The following is a 12,245-nucleotide window of genomic DNA, read 5'->3' on the forward strand; positions in this document are numbered from 1 at the left end:
TTACTAATGTGTACGACCCTGACCCTGTGTTCAGGCAGGTCGCTCCCCACGCCACACAGCTAGCTCCACCTGTCTGTGCCTGTGTCCTTCCTCCTGCTGCTGCCGCGAGTTCATGCCTCCTGTGCCCGCTCTCATTTTACGCTGTAAATTGCCCACTCTCCTGGGCTACTGTGTTTGCCTTTTTTGCCTATTTTGTTTTCCTGCTCACCTTGCTGTAAATTGCCTGCTCTTCTGGGCTATTATGTTTGCCTTTTTTATCCATTTTTGTTTTCCTGCCCCCCTTCTCCCCGTAGCTCCCTGGTTCCTTTTTGCTCCCCGTAGCACCCTGATTGTTTTTTTTCCCGCCGCTGCATCCCCTGCGGCCCCACCCACCTCGCTCGCCTATTAGCCCTCCCAGCTGCTCCTCCCTCCCACCTCCCTTGTTAATGACGACTGCTGCTTGGCCGCGCCGCTGGCGCACCTAAGACACGCCTTAGGCAAGCCTGTCTGTGCCCGTCCATGCTTGGACCGTGCCCAGCGCCGGACCCCATGGCCCCTGCGAGCGCCACGACACCAGATGCCGTTACGACGCCAACCTCCTCCACGCACTCAATGGCAGCCGATCAACCACCTGCTTCCAGGCCACCCCGAAGTTCACTCACGGACCTTTCACCTGCCGAAACTGCAACTTCACCAGCCAGCAAACACCTGCATGTTCTGCCCCTCCCACCAGGACAAGTTGAAACCATCTCAGATGCATACTACTCAACACCCGCTCCATCCACAAGCACACCGTTCAACTCTGGGACCTGCTCGACTCATCCTCCCCGGATGTCGCCTTTCTGACTGAGACCTGGACGAACCCCTCTTCGGTGCCCGACATTGCCATAGCCATCCTGGATGGCTACAAGATTACCCGCAGGTTCCACACCAACAGACCGGGAGGAGGAAACACCATCGTCCACTTGAATACCTTTAGAATCTCGTCCAGCACCGAAGACACCCTCAGCACCGCCGAACACCTGCACTTCCAGATCCACATCGATTCCCAACACCACCCTCAGAGGAACCCTCGTCTACAGACCCCCCCCGGACCCCGACCACAGTTCAGCGACTCCCTCACAGACATCGTCAGCCCGCACGCACTGGCCTCCACAGACTACATCCTCCTCGGAGACCTGAACTTCCACCTTGAGAACGCCAACGACAGCAACTCCACCACCCTGTTCGACAACCTCGCAAACCTCGGACTCAAACAACACGTCACGACACCCACCCACTCCGCCGGTCACACGCTCTATCCCATCTTTTCCACCAGCAACCACGTCCCCTTCAGCCACACCACCGAATTCCACTGGACCGACCACCGCTGCATCCACTTCTCCTTCAAGAAAAACACCGCACACAACCACCTGCAACGAATCCCCCACCGCAGCTGGAACAAGGTCACCGAAGACCAGCTAATCACCACCCTCGCCCTAGACCCACCAACCGACCACACCGACACAGCCGCCCGCAACCTCTGGCAATGGATCGACGACTGCACCAACACCCTCGCCCCGATCAAGAAACTCTCAAACAGACGCACAGACAGAAGGGCCATCTGGTTCACCACTGACCTCCGAGCATCCAAGCAGACTTGCCGAAGACTCGAGGAAAAGTTGTGCTACGAACAGACACTGGACAACCACGCAGCCCTCGAACGCCAGCCGCAGGCACCACCAACTCATTCGAACCGCCAAAAGGACCTCCTTCAAGGATCGTATCAACAACAACCCACACAACAGCAATGAGCTCCTCACCATCGTGAAGGAACTCACCAACCCCAGCTCCAGCTCTAACGACATCCCGCCGTCACAAGACCTCTGCGACTCGCTAGCCACCTTCTTCCACCGCAAGATCATTGACATCCACGACAGCTTCAACACTCTGATTCCCCCCCCCCCCCCCCCCCCGACAGCCGCCGACACCTCAGACTCACCGCCCCCCAGCCACACCGGCCTCCTGCTCTCCTGGAACCACATCAACGACGACGACACCATCAAAACCATGAACACCATCCACTCCGGCTCACCGTCGGACCCCTACCCCCACCACATCTTCAACAAAGCGAGCTCCATCATCGCACCCCAACTCCGGAAGATCATCAACAGCTTCTTCGAGACAGCCACCTTCCCGGCGAGCTGGAAACACCCAAGATCAACGCCCTACTCATGAAACCCAAGGCAGAACCAACGGACCTCCAGAACTTTCGGCCCATCTCCCTGCTCCCGGCGAAAGTCATTGAGAAGATTGTCAACTGACCCGCTTCCTCAAAGAAAAAAACACCCTGGACTCGTCCCAATCCGGATTCCGCAGCAACCACAGCACCGAAACCGCCCTCCTCGCCACCACTGATTACCTCAGGACCCTGCTGGACAACGGCGAAACAGCGGCTCTCATCATCCTAGACCTCTCAGCCGCCTTCGACACCGTCTGCCACCACACCCTACGCACACGCCTCCACAACGCGGGGATCCGCGATAAAGCCCTGGACTGGATCACCTCCTTCCTCACCGACAGAACGCAGAGAGTTTGCCTCCCCATTCCGATCCGAAGCCACCAAAATCACCTGCAGCGTACCCCAAGGATCATCCCTCAGCCCGACCCTTTTCAACGTCTACATGTCACCGCTCGCCAACATCATCCGATCGCATGACCTCATCATCATCTCATACGCTGACAGCACCCAGCTGATCCTCTCCCTCACCAAGGACCCCGCCACTGCCAAGACCAACTTCCACAAAGGAATGAGGGCTGTTGCCGAATGGATGAAGAACAGCCGCCTTAAGCTGAACTCGGACAAGACGGAGGTCCTCATCCTCGGCTCCACCTCCTCCACATGGGACAACTCCTGGTGGCCGGCCTCGCTAGGTGCTGCAACGACACCCACCGACCATGCACGCAACCTGGGGTTCATCCTGGACTCATCACTGTCAGTGACCCAGCAAGTCAACGCCGTCTCCTCCTCCTGCTTCAACACACTCCGCATGCTTCGCAAGATCTACAGATGGATCCCCACTGAAACCAGAAGGACGGTCACCAGAAGGCCCTCGTCACCAGCAGGCTAGACTACGGCAACGCCCTCTACGCGGGAATCACGGCCAAACTCCAGAAAAGACTTCAACGCATACAGAACGCCTCCGCACGCCTCGTCCTCGACATCCCCCGCCACAGTCACATCACTGCCCACCTGAGAGACCTGCACTGGTTCCCCGTCAACAAGAGGATCACCTTCAAACTCCTCATCCATGTTCACAAAACACTCCACGACGCTGGACCAACATACCTCAACCAACGACTCACCTTCTACACTCCCAAACGCCAGCTTCGCTGCGCTGACCTCTCCCTCGCCACTATCGCACACATCCACCGAACTACCACCGGCAGCAGATCTTTCTCCCACCTCGCCGCCAAAACATGGAACATCCTCCCCATCCACCTGCGACAGACCCAGGAACTGCTGACCTTCAGGAGACTTCTCAAGACCTGGATGTTCGAGCAGTAGCAGTCCCCCCCCCCCCCCCCCCCCCCCAGCGCCTTGAGACCCTCGCCGGTGACTAGTGCACTCTACAAATGTAGTGATTGATTGTGGATGATAAATGGTGTTTTGTGGTGTGGACTGTTGTGTGGAGTTTGATTACGTGGTGGGCTGTTGAATTTTATGGTATGATATTGAATTATGTGTTGTATATTGGATATATGGGGTGTGTAGTGGAATAATGTTTTTTTTTTAATTATGTGGAGTGGAATGGATTTGGGTGGAGTTGAATAGTGTGGCATGGAACAATGTGGTATAGCGTGAAATTAAGTTGAGTGGAATTATCTGGCATGGTATGGAGTGTTTTTATGTGGGCTGTTATGTGGTATAGAGTGGATTTATGTGTTGTGTATTTATGTAGTAATGTGTAATTAGGTGGAGTTGAATTATGTGTATTGTAATTATGCTGCATGGTGTGGTTGTATGGATTGGCGATGTATTGAGTGGTGTTGCATGGAGTGGCGTTGCGTAGAGTAGAGTCGGGTGGCGTTGAGTGGAGTTGCGTAAAGTGGAGTGCAGTTATGTAGCATTGTGTGGAGTGCAGTTAGTTGGAGTGGTGTTGCAAAGAGCAGAGTGGCATTGTGTGGAGAGGAGTGGAGTTGCTTGGAGTGGTGTTGAGTGGAGTGGCATTGCAAGAAGTGACATTGCGTGGGTGGTGTTGCATTGATTGACGCTGCGTGGAGTGGTGTGACGCAGAGTAGAGTGCCGTTGCGCAGAGAGGGGAGACTTTGCGTATAGTGGAGAGCATTTGCGATAAGTGAAGTGCTTTAGAGTGGTGCTGCGTGGAGTGGCGTAGAGTCTAGTACCGTTGCATGGATTGGCATTGTATTGAGTGGTGTTGCTTGTAGTGGCATTGCGTAGAGCTGAGTGGCATACGGGGTAGCGTACTGTGGGGTGGCGTGCAGTGGGGTTGAGTGGCCTGGAGTGGCGTGGAGTAAAGCAGGGTGGTGTGGAGTAAAGCAGGGTAGCGTGGAGTAAAGCAGGGTAGCGTGGAGTAAAGCAGGGTCGATTGGAGCGGTGTGGCGTGGAGTGAAGCAGAGTGAAATAAAGCAGAGTGGCGTGGAGTTGAGTGGTGTTGCGTAAAACAGAGGGGCATTGCGTAGAGCGGGCTGGCGTTGCATAAGGTGACATTGTACTGAGATGTGTTGTGTGAAGTGGCATTGCGTAGATTAGAGTAGTACGGCGTGGAGTGCAGTTATGTGGAGTGGCGTTTCATAGAGTGCTGTTGAGTGGAGTGCAGTTTCGTGGAGTGGTGTGCAGTTGGGTGGAGTACAGTGGCGTGGAGTAGCGTTGTGTGAAGCGGAGTGGCGCTGTGTAGAGTGGCATTGCCTGAATGTCACTTCTTGGAGTGGCGTTGCATAGAGTGAAGTGGGTTGGGTAGAGTGAGGTGCAGTTGTATGGAGTACAATTGTGTAGCGTAAATTTGTGTTGTGTGGAGTGGCGTTAGTGAAACAATTGGCTTGAAAGGAAATGGATTCAGAACTAAATTAAATATGTGTACTTCAACTGCAGAAGGAGAAATACCAAAACTGTGTAAATGAACATGAACAGTATTAGCAGTAACATAAAGCAGTGTAATTGGTTCCCTGTTTACAGAAATTGAGCTTTCAGATGTGAGGGCCATTTGGCTGGATTGGGATGGGGTGGGTGGGAAGGAGAGGAGAGGGAAGGAGGCTACAGCCGAGAGAGCGAGGGAAGATTCATTTATTTAAACATTGACCACGGCATGCACCGAAGCTTCGCAGACCTATTAATGAGTTTTACATAAGGCTGGGGAAGCATCAATGGCATCGGAGCACAGGTGGAAAAAACACAGACCTGTTTTTGAATGCACAGCAAATTGGGTAAGATAAGAGCAAGATTTACAGCCCTATTTACACCAGAGCTCTGTAAACCAGGAGCACTAGTCTCAAGTGCTCTAGCTTAAAGAAACAAATAGTGCTCACAAGCTCTGAGTAACAACAGATGTAACAGGAGCAGTCCTTGATAATGGGTGGAGCTTTTAAATCCCATATCCTGAATACAGCATGTCTCGAAGAGACAGAGCAAACGCTACATAGGCGAGACCTAAAAACCTTGAAGTGCCATTCTGTGCATTCTGAAAGGAAAGAATAACTTACCCTGCTTGAAGTATCTAAATTGTAAATATGTCTTTTGTGACACTTCTCTATATCTTGCCTATTTGTTTTGTATTCACTATTTGTCCAAGCTTCAATCGTCCACTCTGGTTTCCGTTATCAAATTCGCCTGTCATGCTTTGTAGGGATATTGTCCTTTTGCACCTCATTTCTGTCTCAAATATTCATTCCATATAAATAAAGATTGAAAGTTGGGGAGGCGCTTGGAGAGCAAGAAGGCAAAGGTGTGTCTTTCTGAACAACTTATTAACAATCGTCTAGATTGAAAAGGGTAAGTTTTGTGGCCCTGAGTTTTCAGCGAGAACGTGTGACAACCTGAACGGCATGTTTCAAAGCTAGAGCTGTTCTGGTTTAAAAATTCCATTATCTCACTTGAAGCTTTATGTAAGTGAAAGCATGCGTTCAGAGGTATTTTGGAGTGAATTATTATTTTTTTTAGCACAACTTGGGCCCTGATTACGAGTTTAGGTGTTATTTATTGAACATGGTAAATGACGATACCACGGGGTACGTTATTTATTGTGCATGATAAATAACACCGAATCCAAATTTGTGGGGAATAACATGTGGATTTTGGTGTTTAATACTCCAAAATCTGGATGATACGTTAAATACTGCACAATTTCCCAGTAAATTTCGGCAGGTTTACCCTCCAGAACTTGAACAACAGGTGAATTATTTAATGCATCCGATAATTATCCGATATGTTAAAAACAGCCAAACCCGTAAGTCTGACCCGTGCGTTAACAGGGGTTTACACATGGGTCAGAATTCACTGGGCCACTCGTTATCAGGGCCTTTCTAAGAAAAATTGCAACATTTTTCAAATTGTTGACCATGTAGCTGTCAATATAACTGATGTGATCACCAGAAAACTGGTTAAAGACGCAGTACTGAGACACTAGCTTAGGCTGGACCCACATGTGGATCTTCCTCTTTGCAAGCTTTAGATTGAGCAGTAGTTTTGTGCTACCACGCCTCAAAAGGTCCATTGCAGCTTTTGCAATTTTAAATCCAAGAACTGTGATAGATTTGTGATGTTCGACTAAATGCTCTTTTCAATATAATATGAAAAAATTGATTCTAGTCTTTAAAAACAGTGTTTCATGTTGGTTGGGTCAGTAGCAGTATGGCCAGCAGTGCACGCACATCTTGCTTGAGAGTAACTGCATGACAGATGATCACTTGTGAAAGAGCTACCCAGATTGGTAGTTAAGAACTTTTCCCTTACCTAAGACATGTGCCTTGTTCAACAGGATGACGGTATAGCATCAGCCTGTTTTGTTGTTTCCATATATACATCTACCACAGCAGCCATGCTGGTTAAACAGTCTCCCGCCTTGGCAGTCTGGTGCCGTTCCCCCTCACTCAGGCTCAGCGTGCTTTCCCTTCCATCACTGCACCAGCCCCTATGGGGATAATCCCACTATACTGTTTGCGGTACCCAGTCTGGGCCTTCACCTGCCCATGATGCCTCCTGTATTAGCACGGTCTACCCTTTTCTTCGATTCAGTTGACAGCACTGGAGTTTTGAGCAATCTGCTGCTCTGTTATGTTGTGGAGGTCAGGAGGCCTGCTGCTGGTCTAATTCAGAAGCTGACGGGGCCAAATTGGGCCATGCTTCATTCTCCACGTTGAGACCGACTCATATTCTGACTTTTCTTGCTCTTGGTGCCACACTGACCACCAAAGACTGCTGTGCAGCCATTATCAAAGGAGCAGCAGACACTTGGGGACCTCGGCCCAGGTCATGAGAGGTCGCCTACACTACACTAAACTTTTTACTCCTAATCCCGCCGCCCTGATATACCTCTGTAAAATAAATTGTTGGCCAGAAATTTTCATTTTTGATTTGTGTTTTTGGATCATTAGAAAAGTAATTTAGCTTGGGTAGACATTGCTGATCTGGGCAGAATTTTTCTTGGCGACATGTTTTAAAATGGCCGATGTTTTGCAGTGATGTTGTCATATTTCAGGAACCATGATACCTATATACTTAATTTTGGTGTCAAAACATAGGTTTTGAGGTTCATGTAGTCTTATAGAGACAGTAAGTAACTCCTCAGAGCATCCCTTCTGCAATTTTCCAAAATGGTGGCTATAATAGAGGAAGAAGAGACCTTTATAGAAATGAAACAAATAATAATGGTTTTCAATCCTTTTATGTATACACCAAACAATGTTTATGATCTGAATATGGAAAAAAAAATGTATCACTCCTGTTTAAGACACATTTCCATAGTTCACTTAATTTGTTTTGGCAACTGCTTACGGTACATTTGCAGAACGTTGAACATTTAAGAAGAGCATATTGACAGGGACATCTTTTTGTATCACAGGTTTTGCATGTAAGTTCTGTGGGTAGAGACTTCAGACATCTTTAAAGTCACATTCTTCTTCTGTCTCAGCAAATCCTTTTTGAAACTTCACAGGTTCAGCAGTTAAAGCTCCAAGCTTTGTTCTAATTTTGCTCATAGTGTCATCACCCGTAAGAATATGTGCCTTGATAAGAACACTGGACATAGTTGGGTCAAGTTTTTTGTACAGAATATGAAGCTGGATTAAGTGTCTTTTCTCGCTTGTTCCATAACGTATCCATAACTGACAATCATTGACTTATGAACATTGCAACAAATCTGAGTAGCACACTAATAACATTTGTGTCATTTGGAAAAGGGAACTGGAGAAATGGGCAGACACAGAAAATAGAATTTTGCGAAGAGCAGCAAGAACTTCAGGAGTCAAATCAGCTGAGAACACCGTAAATGGTTCATTCTTTTTGTTAGACTGACAAAAACGAATTCTGCCAATGTGCACTCTCACTAAAAAAATTGTAATTTTAAAAAAAAAGAAATGTTATGGATCAATACAGTTTCATGAATGATGAGCATTATTTCTCTGATCTGAGTGTGAACCCGTAGCCAGCTGTAGTATGCTGCTCAGACTACCCTCTCTTATTTCCAATACACCAGCCCAAGAACGGCTTTAAAACTACCGTTGCTTTTTCAAAGAGTGCAAACTTAAATGAAGGCTGGCGGTTACGTTGCTGCTGGGAGCTCATTGTACATTTGTATTTTCAAATGTATGCACGCATGCAGGGTTGGCATACAAATCCGCTGCAAATATATTCACCTCGCTGTTTAGATCTGCTGCTCGGCTGAAAACTTCATCTTGGAAGAAACTAGCTATAGATAAAAGAATGTTTGCCCTTTGAGACTCACAAACTCTGTACATTGTTCTTTATCAATCCCTTTGGCCCTTGCTCTGGCTAAACCACAGATTACACTTTGAAGATCCTTTGCTTTCTGATCAGTCGTTGGAGGTGGATGAGGGTAGTCATCGATCTTCTGAGTGGATGGGCATTGGGTTTGGTTGTCGTCGCTTTCTCAGAAGACTCAGATTCTTGTTGTGATTCACTGGTTTCTCCTATTTTTTTGACAATTTTTCCAGACTTTTTTCCATGTTATATGACTTGTAGCACTTGACGTTACAATGATAAAATATTTGATACTCTTCACCCATCAGTGTCAATCTTTTGTGAATTTCATCTTGCCGTATTTCTGCGGCATCTCAACTCTCTTCTGTCCAGTCACAGTTGATGTTCGCTTTTCTTTAGGATTAGTTCGGCATATGACTCCTGTTTCTTTGTCCTCAGATTTTGTAGTTAGCAACACTCTGTCAGGAGGTAAAGATCCTCTGCTACCATCTGCTTTGCTCATGTTTACGAATTTGAATTAACGGAAAACCTGCAACAAAAACAATATTAAAATAAATTACCAATAGGATGGCAAAAAATATCATTATAGAGACGCCATTTTGGGACATGGCGGAAGGGTTGCTCTGAGGAGTTGTTTTCTGTCTCTAAGATTACTTGACCCCCAAAACCTACGTTCTGACATCAAAATGAGGTATATAGGTCTCATGGTTCCTGAAATATTGCATCATCACTGCAACACATCCGCCATTTTAAAAAATGCTGTCCAGAAAATTTCTGCACGGGTTAGAAATGTCTACCCAAGCTAAATTACTTCTCTAATGAAACAAAAACACAAATCGAAAGTGAAAATCTCAGGACAACAATTTTTTACGGAGGTATATACAAAGGCCAGGACTGTCCCCCCGCAAGTTACTTGGTGGGCCCGTTTTCCTTGCTTCTATTAGTACCCTTCCTGGCAGAGGGGTGCTCCTTACCCGTCCTTTGGTGGTGAGGTGAGATACACAGTGATATCTTTATACGAGATCATTTTAAAGTGTCCTATACGGGGCTCTGGTGCGTCATATTTCATGAATGGGGTGCATGCCTGTTTAAAGAGCAGGTTTCAAATGGGACATGGCTTTATGGAGAACCAAAGTGTTTAGAGGTACGCTAGGTAGGGGTTGCATATAGGGTTCAGGTCAGGAGGACGGGCTCTCTGCGAGCCACTAGAAAAAGGGCGGAGAGGCAGTGAAGCCATGACACTTCAACATTGATCCTGGGGATGGGGTGGGGGGAAGGGGGGAGGAGCCAAATCCCACCGCTGTCTGAGAAGCTGCTGCAGATCAGTGCAGAGCTGGATATCATGGACTAAGCCACATATAGGGACCTTTGCTATTAGCACTTGGCGACTCAGGGTGTTTCTTGTCCCTTCTTGTTTTTACCTGTCCGCACTCTGCATTCCTTAATGTTGTTGACACACCAATTCTCCCCCCCCCCCTTAGCCTACCGCTTTCCCTTTTTTGTCTCCCTCTATTTTTGATCACCTCTCTCCTACTTTGTCTCCTCCTTTCCTCCAAATGTATGTTTATTGAAGTTTAAGGTTGAAAAAGGTAAGTCACAAATCATATATGCCATTCAGTACTAGAGAGAGTTGAAAGCGTTTCCCACTACCTGCGAGACTAACACTGCAGGCATATTTTTCCTATGTGCTTTTTTTGCAACTAAACTGTGTTTAGTGCAATACAGAATATTAGATCAGTATTGGGAAAGCTGAGTTGATGGAATGGAACATGAAGTAGGCTGCTACAATGTACCCTTGAATTGCAGTTTGAAGGTGGCATGTTGCAAATGATGTTGCATCGAACGAAGTACCAATATAGAATAGTGGTTATTGGTGATGGTTTGTGGCAGGGTTGCATGAAAGAAGTATTTTTTTTTCTCAGCACTGTATGGCCCCTTTAAGGACACCGTTGTTAGCCAGGAATACCCTCCCCGTTTAAAACAAGCCCTGCTGGCTCCCTGCACTTTTTATACTACCAGAAAGGGACCCCCCCCCCCTCAATCTTTTCCTTGTATTGAGAAGTAACTTCCTGGGGTAGGGTTTCCAAGCGAGTGAAACATGTTTTTGCAAGCACGGACTGTGACTCTGAAAATCCACCCTTTTAAATGTACCTGTTTGAAAAGTACGGGGATTGACTGTTTCCTTTACTGACATAGCATTGTCTCACCTGCGGGTCGACCTTGCTTCAAACAAAATCCATTTTCAGTGAAGTACCGCTCAACAGAGATGTGGAAAGTTTTTTGTCTAGCTGCCACAAAGCAAAAGTGTTATTCTTCGCTTTCCGCGTGGCTAGTAGAGTGATCATGGGCAAACCTGGTGAAATTCCCGTGCCACAGTTCCTTTATTTTCCGTATATCGTGCAGCCCGGTTTGCATTCAGTGGCAATCACAGCTTCGAGTAGCCAAAACGGGGCTTTGTTCTTTGTGGTGCAGATGTTGTTTTTAGGTCTCGCCTGACCCAGCGCATGCGCTGGGTCAGGCGAGACTTATTGAGAGGGCTCCAAAAAGTGCTACCAGGCCAGCCTAGAGCTACAGTGCATGTGCGCGGGCGAAGGCGCGCGCGCGCCCGCGCTTTACCGCGATTACTTTCACTTTCGCGGCCGCTTTGACGTTTGATCGCGATCACTTTCGTGGCCGCACGCCCGCTTGGCATAGCTAATAGGTCTCGCTTTTGGGACCTTATAAGTATTTAGTTATGCTACTGTTGCATGGCTAAATACTTATAAGGTCCCAAATGCGAGACCTATTGGCTATGCCAATGCTTGTTTATTATGTTTCATAAAAAAAATATCCCATATCTCTGTGCCTCCTTCAAGCCTGTATGTAGGTTAAATTCTGGGTGTGGCATGGCATATCATTCGTCTGTGAAAGCGCACGGAACGTTTTCTGGCATGCCGATGTCAAAGTGGAAAAACTTGAAAGGTGCAGCCACTGTCTGCCTTGGTGAGCTGCAGGATGGAGGCTCCAGTCTCTTCTGACGATGGTCTCTCTCCGGATTCCAATGTCATTTGGGAACATCCGATGAGTTATAAGGCATTTAATGAGATATTAATGATGGACGTGAGTATATGTCTTTCATTTTTTCCTTCAGAGTGCTTAGAGTAACATGTAGCAAAGTTTCTGCGAGCTATGTGCAAAGCAGTAGGTGACAGACAAATGAGATATTGACTTCCAAGGACGATTTTAACACTATACTTCATTGCCTTTTTTTTAGTATCTGAAAGAAATGTGAATGTCCATTATTGGATGTGCTTTACTTTCATAGCATAATAAGCAAGTGATGGTTTGTTGT

The 12,245-nt window shown here is 47.4% G+C and overlaps 1 protein-coding gene across 2 annotated transcripts in view; it reads left to right on the forward strand.

The window, feature by feature from the left end:
- Positions 1 to 12,245, forward strand: part of SNX4 (sorting nexin 4) — a 467,422-nt gene that overhangs the window by 23,168 nt on the left and 432,009 nt on the right. The window contains exon 1 of one of the 2 annotated variants that reach the window (XM_085647506.1): positions 11,847 to 12,013. The exons of the other annotated variant lie outside the window; for it this stretch is intronic. Coding sequence (XP_085503632.1) covers positions 11,909 to 12,013 — 105 coding nt within the window. The 5' untranslated portion in view covers positions 11,847 to 11,908. Of the gene's footprint in view, positions 1 to 11,846; positions 12,014 to 12,245 lie in introns of those variants that run through there. 2 annotated transcript variants of the gene reach the window in all.

Source organism: Triturus cristatus, chromosome 3_2, assembly GCF_964204655.1.
Source record: "Triturus cristatus chromosome 3_2, aTriCri1.1, whole genome shotgun sequence".
Taxonomy (NCBI): domain Eukaryota; kingdom Metazoa; phylum Chordata; class Amphibia; order Caudata; family Salamandridae; genus Triturus; species Triturus cristatus.